Below are 19,358 nucleotides of genomic sequence, written 5' to 3' on the forward strand. Positions count from 1 at the left end.
CCTTCAGCATCTCGTCATACATCTGTAGTTATTTAGCTCAACCTGGAGGATGTTTAGGGGGGGAGACAGCTGCTGGCAAGGTTCTGACAGGTGGGTGTGTCTTGCTGGTGGCAAGGAAACACCCACATCAAACCACACCCCCATGCTAACTCACGTTTGGCTTCCATCATTGCCACCAGCATTTCTCGAGGAGAAAAACAACGGGGCCAAATCAGTTCCCGTTTAACACATACAGACCCAGAATTTAAGCATTTGACCAATAGACTTTAGTTCTGGGTTAACTGAAATGAAGGCAACAGTAATGACAACGCCAGCGAACCTATGACACACAAAGACCTTATAATGATTAGTGGGACTGTGTCAGTGTTGTAGATTATAGAGGTTAGAAGGGGAGTGGACAGTGTCAGTGTTGTAGATTATAGAGGTTAGAAGGGGAGTGGACAGTGTCAGTGTTGTAGATTATAGAGGATAGAAGGGGAGTTGACAGTGTCAGTGTTGTAGATTATAGAGGTTAGAAGGGGAGTGGACAGTGTCAGTGTTGTAGATTATAGAGGTTAGAAGGGGAGTGGACAGTGTCAGTGCTGTAGATTATAGAGGTTAGAAGGGGAGTGGACAGTGTCAGTGTTGTAGATTATAGAGGTTAGAAGGGGAGTGGACAGTGTCAGTGTTGTAGATTATAGAGGATAGAAGGGGAGTTGACAGTGTCAGTGTTGTAGATTATAGAGGTTAGAAGGGGAGTGGACAGTGTCAGTGTTGTAGATTATAGAGGTTAGAAGGGGAGTGGACAGTGTCAGTGCTGTAGATTATAGAGGTTAGAAGGGGAGTGGACAGTGTCAGTGTTGTAGATTAGAGGTTAGAAGGGGAGTGGACAGTGTCAGTGTTGTAGATTAGAGATTAGAAGGGGAGTGGACAGTGTCAGTGTTGTAGATTATAGAGGTTAGAAGGGGAGTGGACAGTGTCAGTTTTGTAGATTATAGAGGTTAGAAGGGGAGTGGACAGTGTCAGTGCTGTAGATTATAGAGGTTAGAAGGGGAGTGGACAGTGTCAGTGTTGTAGATTATAGAGGATAGAAGGGGAGTGGACAGTGTCAGTGTTGTAGATTATAGAGGTTAGAAGGGGAGTGGACAGTGTCAGTGTTGTAGATTATAGAGGTTAGAAGGGGAGTGGACAGTGTCAGTGTTGTAGATTATAGAGGTTAGAAGGGGAGTGGACAGTGTCAGTGCTGTAGATTAGAGGTTAGAAGGGGAGTGGACAGTGTTAGTGCTGTAGATTAGAGGTTAGAAGGGGAGTGGACAGTGTCAGTGCTGTAGATTAGAGATTAGAAGAGGAGTGGACAGTGTCAGTGCTGTACATTATAGAGGTTAGAAGGGGAGTGGACAGTGTCAGTGCTGTAGATTATAGAGGATAGAAAGGGAATGGACAGTGTCAGTGCTGTAGATTAGAGGTTAGAAGGGGAGTGGACAGTGTCAGTGCTGTAGATTATAGAGGTTAGAAGGGGAGTGGACAGTGTCAGTGTTGTAGATTATAGAGGTTAGAAGGGGAGTGGACAGTGTCAGTGTTGTAGATTATAGAGGTTAGAAGGGGAGTGGACAGTGTCAGTGCTGTAGATTAGAGGTTAGAAGGGGAGTGGACAGTGTTAGTGCTGTAGATTAGAGGTTAGAAGGGGAGTGGACAGTGTCAGTGCTGTAGATTAGAGATTAGAAGAGGAGTGGACAGTGTCAGTGCTGTACATTATAGAGGTTAGAAGGGGAGTGGACAGTGTCAGTGCTGTAGATTATAGAGGATAGAAAGGGAATGGACAGTGTCAGTGCTGTAGATTAGAGGTTAGAAGGGGAGTGGACAGTGTCAGTGCTGTAGATTAGAGATTAGAAGGGGAGTGGACAGTGTCAGTGCTGTAAATTATAGAGGTTAGAAGGGGAGTGGACAGTGTCAGTGCTGTAGATTATAGAGGTTAGAAGGGGAGTGGACAGTGTCAGTGTTGTAGATTAGAGATTAGAAGGGGAGTGGACAGTGTCAGTGTTGTAGATTATAGAGGTTACAAGGGGAGTGGACAGTGTCAGTGTTGTAGATTAGAGATTAGTAAGGGAGTGGACAGTGTCAGTGTTGTAGATTATAGAGGATAGAAGGGGAGTGGACAGTGTCAGTGCTGTAGATTATAGAGGATAGAAGGGGAGTGGACAGTGTCAGTGCTGTAGATTATAGAGGATAGAAGGGGAGTGGACAGTGTCAGTGTTGTAGATTATAGAGGTTAGAAGGGGAGTGGACAGTGTCAGTGTTGTAGATTATAGAGGTTAGAAGGGGAGTGGACAGTGTCAGTGTTGTAGATTAGAGATTAGAAGGGGAGTGGACAGTGTCAGTGCTGTAGATTATAGAGGTTAGAAGGGGAGTGGACAGTGTCAGTGTTGTAGATTATAGAAGTTAGAAGGGGAGTGGACAGTGTCAGTGTTGTAGATTAGAGGTTAGAAGGGGAGTGGACAGTGTCAGTGTTGTAGATTAGAGATTAGAAGGGGAGTGGACAGTGTCAGTGCTGTAGATTATAGAGGTTAGAAGGGGAGTGGACAGTGTCAGTGCTGTAGATTATAGAGGTTAGAAGGGGAGTGGACAGTGTCAGTGTTGTAGATTAGAGGTTAGTAGGGGAGTGGACAGTGTCAGTACTGTAGATTATAGAGGTTAGAAGGGGAGTGGACAGTGTCAGTGTTGTAGATTATAGAGGTTAGAAGGGGAGTGGACAGTGTCAGTGCTGTAGATTATAGAGGTTAGAAGGGGAGTGGACAGTGTCAGTGCTGTAGATTAGAGGTTAGAAGGGGAGTGGACAGTGTCAGTGTTGTAGATTATAGAGGTTAGTAGGGGAGTGGACAGTGTCAGTGCTGTAGATTAGAGGTTAGAAGGGGAGTGGACAGTGTCAGTGCTGTAGATTACTTGTTAGAAGGGGAGTGGACAGTGTCAGTGCTGTAGATTAGAGGTTAGAAGGGGAGTGGACAGTGTCAGTGCTGTAGATTACTTGTTAGACGGGGAGTGGACAGTGTCAGTGCTGTAGATTATAGAGGTTAGAAGGGGAGTGGACAGTGTCAGTGCTGTAGATTATAGAGGATAGAAGGGGAGTGGACAGTGTCAGTGCTGTAGATTATAGAGGTTAGAAGGGGAGTGGACAGTGTCAGTGCTGTAGATTATAGAGGATAGAAGGGGAGTGGACAGTGTCAGTGCTGTAGATTATAGAGGTTAGAAGGGGAGTGGACAGTGTCAGTGTTGTAGATTATAGAGGTTAGAAGGGGAGTGGACAGTGTCAGTGCTGTAGATTATAGAGGTTAGAAGGGGAGTGGACAGTGTCAGTACTGTAGATTATAGAGGTTAGAAGGGGAGTGGACAGTGTCAGTGCTGTAGATTACTTGTTAGAAGGGGAGTGGACAGTGTCAGTGCTGTAGATTAGATGTTAGAAGGGGGCTGGTGGATAGTGGTTTAGCAGATGGTTTACCATAAAGCAGATTACCTGAGCCCTCACATCGAGAGGCCTCATGAGTTGGGTAGAAAGAAAAATATATATTCAAATGATTTGTCAGACATGGAGGAATGTAGAAAATCTGTCTTCTCGCGAAAACGTCTATAACGTATATAGTTTCCCAACTGTTTGGCCTAAAAAATATATATGATTCTCTTATGAACATGATGGTGTTCTCCTTTCTGCTCTACGACCCCCAGAAGTGTCAGGGGACTCATCTGAAGGTAACCTGATACCGGGATGAAAAATGAATGGAAATGATTAAGGCATTTCAATGGCAAAGGCATACAAGTAATTACACAATACATTTTATTTTTTTTTATAATCTGAGATTTTTTATATCGCTCTGATATAGGACAAGGCACACTTAACCAGCATGGCTACCACAGCATTCTGCAGCGATACGCCATCCCATCTGGTTTGCACTTAGTGGGACTATCATTTGTTTTTCAACATGACAGTGACCCAACACACCTCCAGGCTGTGTCAGGGCTATTTGACCAAGAAGGAGAGTGATGGAGTGCTGCATCAGATGACCTGGCCTCTACAATCACCCGACCTCAACCCAATTGAGATGGTTTGGGATCCGTTGGACCGCAGAGTGAAGAAAAAGCAGCCAACTGTGTGTCCAAAATGTTGACTGGTACTGTGTGTGTGTGTGTGTGTGTGTGTGTGTATATACACACACACACACTTGTTCAAATATCCCTGGCACAACCTGGAGGAGTGTTGGGTTATTGTACTGTTGAAAAACAAATGATAATCCCACTAAGTGCAAACCAGATGGGATGGTGTATCACTGCAGACTGCTGTGGTTGCCATGCTGGTTAAGTGTGACTTGAATTATATATATATATATATATATATATATATATATATATATATATATTATATATATATATATATATATATATAATTCACACACACACACACACACACACACACACACACACACACACACACACCTCATGTATGAATCTGTTATTCAATGCGTTTCTATGGGATAATAGCAGTAAGGCCAAATTCAATGTCATAAAAAAACATGTTCATATTTGTTTTATATACCTACAGGGTTCCTAAAATTCACAATCAAATGGCTGAATTAACTTTGGTGTGATGATCTTTAAACAATTCCATATGTTTAGTTTAGTAGTAATCTCGCGTTGCCATACTTCCAAAATCCCATCGCTGTCCCGCCTCCCTTGACGGTCTGGATAATGTTTTATTGTTGAATGGTCCGCTGGCTCTGTGGCAAGATTTTGATTGGATGTTACATTTCAAGAACCCTCCCCCCACATGCCCATTGGTGCTACGTGTTCATTGTTTTCAGACCGGGAAGGACACATTTGGCAGAGAGTTGTTCCAATCTTTGCAACATTGCAGAAAATGGAAGAAAACCTGGAGAAAAAACATCATTCTGTTTTGTCAGTGTGCTCTATATAGGAAATCAACATCAACATATTTTTATGGGGTTTAAAAAATAAAAATATTATAATTATTATTATTCTGGGATTTCCCGGCCATCCTCACCATAAACTTTAAAAATAATCGTCACACACTGTTGCATGTATGACACTAATCTAATAAATTATCAAATTACGTCTTTACTATAAAACCCATAAAAAAAATGGGATGGGTGGTGGGGGGGGGCTCAGACTGGCCTCTGCCTGGGTCCTCCAAATAACTAAGTCCGCCCCTGGTTGTGTGAGAGAAACCATTTTGTAACCCTAAGGTTTTGATGAAGTGTTTGGGGTGTGGCTAGATGGTATACAGCCTGGGTTGAACAGATGTAAAAATGTATTACCTTTCATGCTCAAATTGAGTCAGTCAGAAGTTTAGCTAACCTTAACCTACTTCTCCTAACCTTAACCTACTTCTCCTAACCTTAACCCACTTCTCCTAACCTTAACCTACTTCTCCTAACCTTAACCTACTTCTCCTAACCTTAACCTACTTCTCCTAACCTTAACCTACTTCTCCTAACCTTAACCTACTTCTCCTAACCTTAACCTACTTCTCCTAACCTTAACCCAATTCTCCTAACCTTAACCCAATTCTCCTAACCTTAACCTACTTCTCCTAACCGGCTATGAGGTATGTACTGTAGTCGAGGTCTGTTTGTTCCTGTGTGTTTATTTGTTTGACAATATTCATAATGTTGTATTATTTTATTAAGTTATGCAATAATGTATTTAGTTTTCAGTTAGTTGTGTTTGGAGTGGGGTATTTCATATGTGCGTGTCACTGTCAGACATGCAGTATCTTGACGGGTGAAGTAAACACCCACTATTAAGTACTGATACATGGCTCAGTAAGTTAGCCTATAGGGCCCAGTGGCTATGCTAAAGAATGTGTAAGCAGGAAATACTGTTTCAACTTAGATGAGAATTGGCTGGGTTCTTTGCCTGAGAGAATATTAGAGATTGGCCCAGTCAATGGTCGGGGGGGGGGAGGGGGGGGGCAGCACACTGCAGGATGCAATCTGTTTCCTGCTAAAACAGATGGACACACTGTACCCAAAGGCGGACATAGTGATTTGGAGAACCTAGGCCGAAGCCAGTCTGAGGGTTTTAGAGTAAAGATATAATTATATTATAGAAATGTTTTTTACCTTGTTATTAATGTGCTACGAACACAACCAGTCATGATGTTTTCATCTGATTGTCAAACAAAGCACTTTAAAAAAGTAGCTTACCTTCACACATTCATCCAGAATAATTCCAGCATTCGAACAGTGAGCTGTGCACCCGCCAGCTTTCCTATAATTCGAGGTGGCTGAAACGATCTCTCCAGAGAAGGCATCCGAGCGAAACAGCGCCCCTCTGTGTTACTATACATAGCCCATGTATCTGATGACGTCTGGCCAAAAAGAGTAATGACACGTCAGCGTCAGGCTACACGTACATGTCCTCTGCCTCAACGATGATGATGACAGTAGAATCAGCAGCGCCTGTCTTTTTTTTTTTACTAAAGAAATGGATATTGTATCCCCCTACGGTCTAAGGGCACTGGGTTTCTACCAAGCTAGCCTTGTGGAGAACCAGGATAAGCCTGGGGAGGTTCATGGCAGAAAAACAGCTAAATGGGGAGGTGACTCTGTAAATCACCTCGCTACATGTCAAACCAATCAAATGCCTTGGCTGAGCTCCATTAGTGCTCACTAGATTAGTGTCGCAGGTGCAACAGAGCATGACAATTATTGTTTACAGTCTGTGGTGAGGATGGCCAGGAAACCACTGATTTAAAACCCCATCAAAATGTTGACGTTGATTTTGGATATTGAGCATACTGACAACACAATTACATTTTTCCTCCAGGTTTTTTTTTTTTCATTTTCTGCAATGATGCAAACATTGGAACAATTCTCTCCAAGATACGTCCTTCCCGGTCTAAAATCAGTGACAAACAAAACATGTAGGTTTAGATCTTGAGGTAGTCACCTCATGGCCCTCGCTTCATACTCGTCGCCAACCCTACTGGCTCCTGGTCATCTACAAGACCCTGCTAGGTAAAGTCCCGCCTTCTCTCTGCTTGCTGGTCACCATAGCAGCACCCACCTGTAGCACACGCTTCAGCAGGTATATCTCTCTAGTCACCCCCAAAACCAATTATTTCTTTGCCCGCATCTCCTTCCAGTTCTCTGCTGCCAATGACTGGAACGAACTACAAAAATCTCTGAAACTGGAAACACTTATCTCTCTCACTAGCTTTAAGCACCAGCTGTCAGAGCAGCTCACAGATCACTGCACCTGTACAAAGCCCATCTATAAATAGCCCAAACAACTACCTCTTCCCCTCCAGTATTTATTTATTTATTACCATTAGGCCATCAGATTTGCCACCAATTCTCCTTATAGGACACAACACTGCAGAGGAGTATAGAGTGTAAACTGGTCATCTCTGTATATCTGTCGCAAGACCCACTGGTTGATGTTTATTTATAAAACCCTCTTAGGCCTCACTCACTCCCTCCTATCTGAGATATCTACTGCAGCCCTCATCCTCCACATACAACACCAGTCACATTCTGTTAAAGGTCCTCAAAGCACACACATCCCTGGGTCGCTCCTCTTTTCAGTTCTCTGCAGCTAGCGACTGCAACGAGCTGCAATAAACACTCCAACTGGACAGTTTTATCTCAATCTCTATATTCAGACTCAATCATGGACACTCTTACTGACAGTTGTGGCTGCTTTGCGTGATGTATTGTTGTCTCTACCTTCTTGCCCTCTGTGCTGTTGTCTGTTTCCAATAATGTTTGTTCCATGTTTTGTGTTGCTACCATGTTGTGTTGCTACCATGCTGTGTTCGTCATGTGTTGCTGCCATGTGCTGCTACCATGCTGTGTTGCTACCATGCTGTGTTGCTACCATGTTGTGTTGCTACCATGTTGTGTTGCTGCCATGCTGTGTTGTCATGTGTTGCTGCCATGTTGTGTTGCTACCATGCTGTGTTCGTCATGTGTTGCTGCCAAGCTGTGTTGTTGTCTTAGGTCTCTCTTTATGTAGTGTTGTGTTTTTTTGTCCTATATCTATATATTTTATTTTTAATCCCAGGCCCCGCAGGAGGCGTTTTGGTAGGCCGTCATTGTAAATAAGAATGTGTTCTTAACTGACTTGCCTAGTTCATTTGTCACGTTCTGACCTTTATTTCCGTTGTTTTGTATTTATTTAGTATGGTCAGGGCGTGAGTTGGGTGGGCAGTCTATGTTTGTTTTTCTATGTTTTGGGGCATTTCTATGTTTTCGGCCTAGTATGGTTCTCAATCAGAGACAGGTGTCATTAGTTGTCTCTGATTGAGAATCATACTTAGGTAGCCTGGGTTGCACTGTTTGTGGGTGATTGTCTATGTTGATGGCTTGTTTCAGCACAGGTCTCATTTTGTAGCTTCACGGTCGAATTTGGTTTATTGTTTTTGTTACTCGTTTGTATAGTGTTCAGTCTTTCTTGATTAAAGATTTGCCATGGACACTTACCACGCCGCGTATTGGTCCTCAGATCCATCTCGTCTCTCCTCTTCAGATGAAGAGGAGGACGGCCGTGACATCATTTGTATTTATTTAAGTAGCACCAACGAGTGTGGGGGAGGGTTCTTGAAATGTAATATCCAAATCGTGTTGCTTGGGGCCCGCCTCCAAGAGAGGCGTGAAAGCGACGTGATATTAGATGTATGGTAACGGGAGACTATTAAATTTACATATGGAATTGTTTAAAGATGGAAACTAAGGGTAACAACAAGGATAATTTCACTGTTTGATTTGGAATTGTAGGACCTCTGTAGGTATTATTATTTAATCAAAACAAGTTTGATGAATGTGTCATGCCCTGACCTTAGTTATCTCTGTTTTCTTTATTATTTTGGTCAGGTCAGGGTGTGACGAGGGTGGGTATGTTTGTTTTGTATTGTCTAGGTTTTTTTGTAAGTCTAAGGGTGTTTGTAAGTCTAGGTATATGTATGTCTATGGTGGCCTGAATTGGTTCCCAATCAGAGGCAGCTGTTTAATGTTGTCTCTGATTGGGGACCATATTTAGATGGATATTTAGGTAGCCATTTTCCCTTGGGTATTTGGTGGGTTCTTGCCTGTTAGCACGCATGTGTATAGCGTCACGTTTCATTCGGTTATTTTGTTAGTTTGTTTCAGTGTTCATTCATTTAATAAATTAAGAATGTACGCTTACCACGCTGCGCCTTGGTCTCCTCTTTACAACGGACGTGACAGAATGAATGAATGAGTCCTTACTGCTATTAGCCCATAGAAACACATTGAATTGATTCATACATAGGTGTTTTTTATCCTGAAAAAGTCCACAGTCCTTAACAATTACAAGCATACCCATAACATGATACAGCCACCACTATGCTTGAAAATAGAGAGTGGTACTCAGTAATGTGCTCTACTGGATTTGCCCCAAACAACACTTTGTGTTCAGGAAAAAAAGTGAATTGCTTTGCCACATATTTTGTAGCATTCCTTAAGTGACTTGTTGCAAACAGGAAGCATGTTTTGGAATATTTGTATTCTTCTTGTACAAGCTTCATTGTCTTCTTTTCACTGTCAATTAGGTTCGCATTATGGAGCAACTACAATGTTGTCAATTCATCCTCAGCTTTCTCCCATCACAGCCATTAAACTCTGTAAATGTTTTAAAGGTTACCATGGTGAAATCCCAGAGCGGTCTACTTGTTCGGAATTAGGAAGGACGCCTGTGTCGCTGTAGTGACTGGTTGTATTCATATACCATCCAAAGTTTAAATAACTTCAATGGATATTTTTTTTACCCATCTACCAATAGGTGCCCTTCTTTGCGAGGCACTGGAAAACCTCCCTGGTCTTTGTTGAATCTGTGTTTGAAATTCACTGCTTGACTGAATGACCTTACAGATAATTGTATGTGAGGGGTACAGAGATGAGGTAGTCATTAAAACAATTTGAAAACCCCATTATTTTATTTTGTTCTACTGTATTATTGACTGTATGTTTTGTTTATTCCATGTGTAACTCTGTGTTGTTGTATGTGTCGAATTGCTACGCTTTATCTTGGCCAGGTCGCAGTTGCAAATGAGAACTTGTTCTCAACTAGCCTACCTGGTTAAATAAAGGTGAAATAAAATTGCACACAGAGTGAGTCCATTCAACTTTTATGTGACTTGTTTAAGCAGAAAAGTGTACTCCTGAACATATTTAGGCTTGCCATAACAAAGGGGTTGAATACCTATTGATTCAAGTCATTAAAGCTTTTCATTTTTAATACGTTTTGTAAAAATAAAATAAAACATAATTCCACATTGACATGATGGGATATTGTGTGTAGGCCAGCGACCAAAAAGATCTAACACAACATAATATCAAATAGTCAAGGGGGTTGAATACTTTCTATAGGCACCGTATGTTTTGAGGTGTAATCACCAGTACAGCTTTTTTACACTCACATGGATTTTTCATCCCGGTGCCGAGTTACCTTCAGATGAGCCTCGTTTAGCAAAACGGAGAACACAATCGTGTTGGTGAGAATCCACTTTCCATGTCGTTATATTCATTTTTGTAGGCCAAATTGTTGGTAGGATACAGATGTTTTCTTAAGACAGATTTTAGAGATGCCTCCTGGTCTGAGAAATAATTTATGTTTTTATATATATATATATATATTATTAGTTATATGCAGGTCATGAGGCCCCCTGATGTGAGGTCTGAGGTCATTTTCTCATCTGCCTGAAGGTAAGTCCACCAGTGCACACAGCACAGACCTCTCGCCTAGACGAGACTAAGTCCACATTCCAAACACTTAAAAAGACACACCCTATCCCCTCAGCCCTCAAATTAAGTGGACACTTCTGATGACGTATCATGATGTCTGACGAGTATACACTTGCAGGGCGAAGGAGGAAGGAATGATTTGTGAATGGACTGCACTTGGCCGGAAATTCATCACTCGTTCATCCCGCGATGATTGTGTTTTCAGTGCTTTCTATGCGTTAGTCAATTATGATTACAAGTCATCTTAAATTAACTATATCATTATTAATATACGCCTACTGTATGATGACTAGAACATTAATTTAGCTAACTAACATTAGCCTACCTAGCTACTTCTGAAGAATGATAATGTTCAATTTCTACAATTTCCAAAAGTTAACCAAACAAAAACATATTTACTTTTATGAGACGTGTTTGTGTATTAGTAGTAATAGTAGTATTTACATGCGTTTTTACTTAAACTTCTATTTTGGCTCCAAATTGACGTTGAGTTAAGTTTTTGTAGGACAATCATCGCAAATTTAATAATGTGGCGTTTCAGGCCCCGAAGTGAACCTAATTTTTTCACTCGCAAACTCCGTTAAAAACCTGGGCTGAGGGGCTACGTCCCTTACTTGGCTAATAATTTGGACCGACGACAAATATGGACGCAGGGATTCCCATAAGGGCATAGGGTTTAGGACCAAGGGCTGCCTACTTTGATTTGAAACTCAGGCTAAGAAGAGGTAGAGACGTTAAGGGTATATATACTTTCTACAGGTTCCCCATTAATAAATGTCCCACAAGAAACACTGACCAAAACGTTGGTTCCTACCTTGTCACACTTTGCCGTGTCGCCACGGCCTCATCAATAGGCACACACTGTCACACAACCTACATAAATAGATCTTAAATAAACATGTAAATATTGATTTGGAAATGTGTTTCTAAATGCCTCATGAGGTAAAGGGAAGTGCACCAATGCGTTTCCAAATATCACAGACAAACTTCTCAATCAAATGTGTAGAATAAAAAAACATTGCAGAAATACAACAGAGATCAGTAGATTACCATACTAGTATTGTCTGGTCAAGACAGGACCATACTAGAATGCCATGGTGGTAAATGAATGCCCTCTTCTACAGCAGTAACCCACTATCAGACTTCTAGTTGGACAACCTGCCAATTATAGTGATTGATACATTCATCATTTATTAATTTATTTCAGAGAAATAATGCTGCTGATATGAAATACTAGGCTAATATATGCTGGTGATACACTTAGCCTTACCTTACTGTGGTGGGAAAAGTACCCAATTGTTGTACCTAAGTTAATGTAAAGATCTCTTATTAGAAAATGACTCAAGTAAAAGTGAATGTCACCCAGTAAAATACCACTTGAGTAAAAGTATGTTAATTACTTGTTTTTAAATAAACGTAAGTATCAAAAGTAAATGTAATTACTCAAATGACTTACGTATCAAAATAGAATTATAAATCATTTCAATTCTTATATTAAATAAACCAGAACCATGATTTATTTTATTTATGGATAGTCAGGGGCACACTCCAACACAGACAAACTAAGCATTTGTGTTTGGCAAGTCCGCCAGATCAGAGGTAGTAGGGATGACCAGGGATGTTCTCTTAATAAGTGCATGAATTAGACCATTTTTCTGTCCTGATAAGCATAAAAATATGTAATGAGTACTTTTGGGTGTCAGGGGAAATGTATGGAGTAAAAAGTACTGTAATGAAACAGGCAGGGAGCAGGCCTCGAACCCCCGACCTTCTAGCCCGATGTCCAGCGCGCTAAAAGCATGCAGTACATTATTATAACATTATAAATTACAGTACATTATTTTCTCTAGGAATGTAGTGCAGTAAAACATAAATAAATAGTAAATACAGATACTTAGAATGTATTTACTTAATTGTACTTCACACCACTTTCTACATGAGAGCACATATGGAAATAGAAAATGTGTCTGATGGAAAAATAAACATTTCACATCAATGGGATTGTTGCGGCGGCAACCGGTTTGATTGACACTGACATCGTCCAATAACAATACGATTTTTTCCCCTGCGACAACCAATAGGAGTGGTGCATCGTGAACATCTCCAAAGAGCTGGCGTCGTGCTGGAAACCAGGAGGCTAGCTAGCTCTTTCCAAAAAGGCATATGATAAATAGCCAGCTAGCTAGGTTTTGGTCCTATCTAGTCACCATCCATCTACACCGGCGTTTCAAATCCCCTTTTTCAGTATAATATGGTGATTTCATCAAGCAAAAACGGACAGGTACGGCCTATCAGCTAAATTCACAGGTAAGAAGACCAGCGGGGTCTGTGATGTTCATTATGCGTTTTAATTAGCTTCGCCAACTAGCCTGTTTTCGGCTAACGCTAGCTAGCTAGGTTAGCTACACTTCTCTTACCTAAAATCTGGAATAGGGGTGGTGGGCACGGCTTGACAATAAAATACAGTCCTATTTTTTAACGTTGTAGCTAAATGTTTGCTAAATAGTATATTGATTAGTTTCACATCAACGCTTACTTCACAAGCCAACTCACTGGCTAACGTTAGATGACTCAATGTTAGTGTTAGCCACCTGGCTAGCCAGAGTGACAACTAACTTGGCTGGCTTTGATTGTTCTGTCTCACGGATTCAGTTTTATGCGATACCCTTCAATTAGAAGACATCTAAATTATTATTATTATTATTGGTCAGAAACCCGGTCATAATTGGGGCTGTTGTCTTACATTTTGTCAAGGCATTTTAAACTTGGAATGCTTATTAGTTAACCAGCCAATTTACTGCATAACTAGTTGGCTAACTAGCCAGGCTACCTTTTTTGTTGTTGTAAGATTTCCATAGCCATTTGCCACTCAGTAACGGTTCACGGGTTCCCCTACCAAGAGCTAGCTGACTGATCTTTAGTGCCCCTTTCAAGAGCTAGCTGACTGATCTTTAGTGCCCCTTTCAAGAGCTAGCTGACTGATCTTTAGCACCCCTATCAAAGAGCTAGCTGACTGATCTTTAGGGCCCCTTTCAAGAGCTAGCTGACTGATCTTTAGCACCCCTATCAAAGAGCTAGCTGACTGATCTTTAGTGCCCCTTTCAAGAGCTAGCTTACTGATCTTTAGGGCCCCTTTCAAGAGCTAGCTGACTGATCTTTAGCACCCCTATCAAAGAGCTAGCTGACTGATCTTTAGTGCCCCTTTCAAGAGCTAGCTTACTGATCTTTAGTGCCCCTTTCAAGAGCTAGCTGACTGATCTTTAGTGCCCCTTTCAAGAGCTAGCTTACTGATCTTTAGTGCCCCTTTCAAGAGCTAGCTGACTGATCTTTAGCACCCCTATCAAAGAGCTAGCTGACTGATCTTTAGTGCCCCTTTCAAGAGCTAGCTTACTGATCTTTAGTGCCCCTTTCAAGAGCTAGCTGACTGATCTTTAGTGCCCCTTTCAAGAGCTAGCTGACTGATCTTTAGTGCCCCTTTCAAGAGCTAGCTGACTGATCTTTAGCACCCCTATCAAAGAGCTAGCTGACTGATCTTTAGTGCCCCTTTCAAGAGCTAGCTGACTGATCTTTCACTCACGACTGTGGAAAACCATTGATTGTCATCTGAACCTTGCCATATTTTCCTAATGACATAGCTAGTTAACCCAACCAAGCTGGGTTAGCCTTACAGTCTGGCACGTTACCTGTGTTTTAGCTGTTTAAACTCTAGCCAACCATCTTATCAAACTTATATTTTTGACAGAACGGGTTGGATCAAAGACATTGTTTTGTTGTTTTAAAATGCAGAAGTCCTCATTAAAATAGTTCCTCTTTATCAAAACAACTGACAGAATGAGATGCAGTCTGTTAATTAACATGACTGCCCATCACAATGCCATACATGGGTTATGTACCATGTTTGTCTTGTCAGAGGGAACTCCTGGACTAGAACATAATGTATTACATGCTCATAGTGAATATGCAGGGTGCCAATGCCAAGCAACTATTGTCCTTGTCACCGCAAGACAAATCAGAGCATCTGCGCATGCAATTGAACGTCACTAGCCGAAACCGCTATCATCTGAGGGGGTTTGATTGATTTCGCCCGGGCCCCTGTATAGGCGGGTTTTGTTTCGGCTGAAAGTTGATTGCATTCGTTTTGGAAGTGGGCTGCCTTCCGGTCGTGAGTTAAGTTCCCCGTTCAAAGCCCACGGCGAAGTCTGCTTAAAACAAAAGTTTTGTAATTAATCACGTGTAGTAATTAGTAGCATTCGGTGTTCTCTCATGCAAAAAGGAATTGCTTTTTTAAAAAAAAATGCTTTATCAGAAAATTTAAACCATTTTTATTTGATCGAAAACAGATGATGTATGTGTCTGAACGATGCACCATGCTACCTCGTTGACAACATGACCAAACGGCACACATCAGTGTTCTATTTGAGAAGGGCTCGTCTCCTCCGCCTTCGCCCTTTTCAAGTGACGGGCCTATGCTTGGCGCCCCACTGTTCAGCATAATCGAATCTGCCCATTGTCCAGTCATGCCACAGCACTGTGAACCGCGGCACATTGAAGCATATGATTGGTCTAGTTATGGAAAGGGCCAAGGAGATTTGATGCGCGTTTTAAAGAAACGCCCCTCAATATTAGAGTGGAGCTGAATGGAGAGGGAACGTTCTCCGCTGAGTTTATACTGTAACTGTAAAGGGTAGCACGGTTTTATGTACAATATGGTCTACAAAATTAGGTTGCTGTAACACTCGTTCCTATTGCAGAATGCAGCGTTTTGACAGCATAACGTTAATTTAATTCACACATGTATTAGTCCCCTTGTTTGGTGGTTTGTCATTAGTCTTTGACAAAGAAAAGGGGGCAGGCGGACCTGTAGTATGTTTTAGCAGGGAAGTTTTGGCCTGATTTTTTTTTTCTTCTTTCTTTTAACTATGAAAATAATTTGGTCAAACATTGGGGATCCAGAAGTGGCAATTTTGACATTTTAGTATTGTGGAGATGGTAGGGGGACTCACAACTCGCAAATATATCATTTTTTAATCTGTAAAGTAAACTGGTGGCAGATACCTTAAACTAATAGGCATAAATTACCTGAGTAATGATATTCATTAGATTTTTTTTTTTAAAGTTGGGTGATTTTGAGAAATGAATTGTTATAAACAAGAAGATTTTCCAACACTCAGCACTTGGGAAACAGATGAGGGGAGGCCAACCCTCCTGGAGAGCCTGCAGGACTTTCTTCCAGCCATGTGTTAGAGTTCACCCAAAATGCTACATGTTTGTGACCTTACCTTGAAAGCAATCTATGATTTGGTTCCTCACAACCATCAACCATTCATATAAACTTTTCCTGTGCAGCGCCTTGGTGTAGTGGTAACATTTCACAGCACGTGTCTCAGAGAACTTTCCACCTGAGAACCGGGATCAATCCCTGCTTCCGACCTTCCCACTGTTTCCCCCCCATCTCCCCATATCATGTCATTACTGTCGGAATAAGGTGTCAAACTACCTAAATAAACAAACAAAAAGTATTAGCGTACTTAAAATATAATCTGCCAACAATCTCAACAAAGTTGACTAACATAGCTGACTAACCTGAGAAACCAGTTCTGCTCTTCATAGCTAACTAACCTGGGAAACCAGCTCTGATCTTCATAGCTGACTAACCTGGGAAACCAGCTCTGATCTTCATAGCTGACTAACCTGGGAAACCAGCTCTGATCTTCATAGCTGACTAACCTGGGAAACCAGCTCTGATCTACATAGCTGACTAACCTGGGAAACCAGCTCTGCTCTTCATAGCTGACTAACCTGGGAAACCAGCTCTGATCTTCATAGCTGACTAACCTGGGAACCAGCTCTGCTCTTCATAGCTGACTAACCTGGGAAACCAGCTCTGATCTTCATAGCTGACTAACCTGGGAAACCAGCTCTGATCTTCATAGCTGACTAACCTGGGAAACCAGCTCTGCTGACTAACCTGAGAAACCAGTTCTGCTCTTCATAGCTGACTAACCTGGGAAACCAGCTCTCATCTTCATAGCTGACTAACCTGGGAAACCAGCTCTCATCTTCATAGCTGACTAACCTGGGAAACCAGCTCTGCTCTTCATAGCTGACTAACATGGGAAACCAGCTCTGATCTTCATAGCTGACTAACCTGGGAAACCAGCTCTGATCTTCATAGCTGACTAACCTGGGAAACCAGCTCTGCTCTTCATAGCTGACTAACCAGGGAAACCAGCTCTGATCTTCATAGCTGACTAACCTGAGAAACCAGCTCTGCTCTTCATAGCTGACTAACCAGGGAAACCAGCTCTGATCTACATAGCTGACTAACCTGGGAAACCAGCTCTGATGACTAACCTGAGAAACCAGTTCTGCTCTTCATAGCTGACTAACCTGAGAAACCAGCTCTGCTCTTCATAGCTGACTAACCTGGGAAACCAGCTCTGCTCTTCATAGCTGACTAACCTGGGAAACCAGCTCTCATCTTCATAGCTGACTAACCTGGGAAACCAGCTCTGATCTACATAGCTGACTAACCTGGGAAACCAGCTCTCATCTTCATAGCTGACTAACCTGGGAAACCAGCTCTGCTCTTCATAGCTGACTAACATGGGAAACCAGCTCTGATCGTCATAGCTGACTAACCTGGGAAACCAGCTATGATCTTCATAGCTGACTAACCTGGGAAACCAGCTGTGATCTTCATAGCTGACTAACCTGGGAAACCAGCTGTGATCTTCATAGCTGACTAACCTGGGAAACCAGCTCTGATCTTCATAGCTGACTAACCTGGGAAACCAGCTCTGATCTTCATAGCTGACTAATCTGGGAAACCAGCTCTGCTCTTCATAGCTGACTAACCTGGGAAACCAGCTCTGCTCTTCATAGCTGACTAACCTGGGAAACCAGCTCTCATCTTCATAGCTGACTAACCTGGGAAACCAGCTCTGATCTACATAGCTGACTAACCAGGGAAACCAGCTCTGATCTACATAGCTGACTAACCAGGGAAACCAGCTCTGCTGACTAACCTGAGAAACCAGTTCTGCTCTTCATAGCTGACTAACCTGGGAAACCAGCTCTGCTGACTAACCTGGGAAACCAGCTCTGCTCTTCATAGCTGACTAACCTGGGAAACCAGCTCTGCTCTTCATAGCTGACTAACCTGGGAAACCAGCTCTGCTCTTCATAGCTGACTAACCTGGGAAACCAGCTCTCATCTTCATAGCTGACTAACCTGGGAAACCAGCTCTGATCTACATAGCTGACTAACCAGGGAAACCAGCTCTGATCTACATAGCTGACTAACCAGGGAAACCAGCTCTGCTGACTAACCTGAGAAACCAGTTCTGCTCTTCATAGCTGACTAACCTGGGAAACCAGCTCTGCTGACTAACCTGGGAAACCAGCTCTGCTCTTCATAGCTGACTAACCTGGGAAACCAGCTCTCATCTTCATAGCTGACTAACCTGGGAAACCAGCTCTGCTCTTCATAGCTGACTAACCTGGGAAACCAGCTCTGCTCTTCATAGCTGACTAACCTGGGAAACCAGGTTAGTCAGAGCTGGTTTCAGTAGCTATAGTTAGCTAGCTAACACCTGTTTCAGTAGCTGCAGTTAGCCGGCTAACACCTGTTTCAGTAGCGCTGCAGTTAGCCGGCTAACACCTGTTTCAGTAGAGCTGCAGTTAGCCGGCTAACACCTGTTTCAGTAGAGCTGCAGTTGGCCGGCTAACACCTGTTTCAGTAGAGCTGCAGTTAGCCGGCTAACACCTGTTTCAGTAGAGCTGCAGTTAGCCGGCTAACACCTGTTTCAGTAGAGCTGCAGTTAGCTAAAATAAGGATTAGCCACAATAGTGGACTTCGCAGTTAGCCTTTTATTGATAGTGATGCTAATTAATACATAGTAGAATTATGCCTTAATTGAATAGATCAGGCTAAACAAGGTTGGAATATTATTTAAAATCAACAAAAGACAATTGTTTATTTGACAAATCTGTTGAAATCACACTGGATGTATTATACTTTAGAATTGCATTTGGGGCATCATTATTTCACTGTACAGCCTTACCTATGGGTTGTGGATCAATGACATGGGGCATCAGTCTACTCAACCCAATGTCTCCAGTCTGCTCTACTGGCAACCCAATGTCTCCAGTCTGCTCTACTGGTAACCCAATGTCTCCAGTCTGCTCTACTGGCAACCCAATGTCTCCAGTCTGCTCTACTCAGCATGATATTCTCTTGATTTCAATATTTTCCTTTCTGTCTTCACTGGAAAACATATATGTGAGTGTGTGGGGCAGGGGGCCTGTTGCAGCTGGTGAATATTGTACTTTCCCTCTTCAGTCTGAAATTACTGTTCCGTGGATGGGAAGAGGGAGACTGTATCCCAGTGTGCTGGGGGAGGGGGTTGAGGCAAGCTAGGCTATTTATAAAGGGCCGTTTCCTTTAAGGCTAAAAGTCACCCCCAGTCCAGTGAGAAGTTTATTGGACTGGCAATAACTGGCCACTGGGAGCCTCTAGCCCTGTGGAAAAGTCCTTTCCCCCTCCCGCTATGTGTCACTCTCTCCAAGGCCAGCTAGCATTACCCACATTGTACAGACTAGTTT

At 42.4% G+C, this 19,358-nt stretch overlaps 1 protein-coding gene across 3 annotated transcripts in view; it reads left to right on the plus strand.

The window, feature by feature from the left end:
• Positions 1 to 12,734: 12,734 nt before the first annotated feature.
• Positions 12,735 to 19,358, plus strand: part of LOC110490874 (SH2/SH3 adapter protein Nck1) — a 64,971-nt gene continuing 58,347 nt past the window's right edge. Inside the window, exon 1 of one of the 3 annotated variants that reach the window (XM_036945644.2) lies at positions 12,735 to 13,058. Coding sequence is in view for 1 of the 3 variants with exons in the window: in XM_036945643.2 (XP_036801538.2) it covers positions 13,003 to 13,032 (30 nt within the window). In the remaining 2 variants the exon portion in view is untranslated. The remainder of the gene's footprint in view (positions 13,059 to 19,358) is intronic. The other 2 variants (XM_036945643.2, XM_090199226.1) reach the window with 2 other exon arrangements.

Source organism: Oncorhynchus mykiss, chromosome 15 (genome assembly GCF_057628025.1).
Source record: "Oncorhynchus mykiss isolate SJ-2025 chromosome 15, ASM5762802v1, whole genome shotgun sequence".
NCBI classification, from domain to species: Eukaryota; Metazoa; Chordata; class Actinopteri; order Salmoniformes; family Salmonidae; genus Oncorhynchus; species Oncorhynchus mykiss.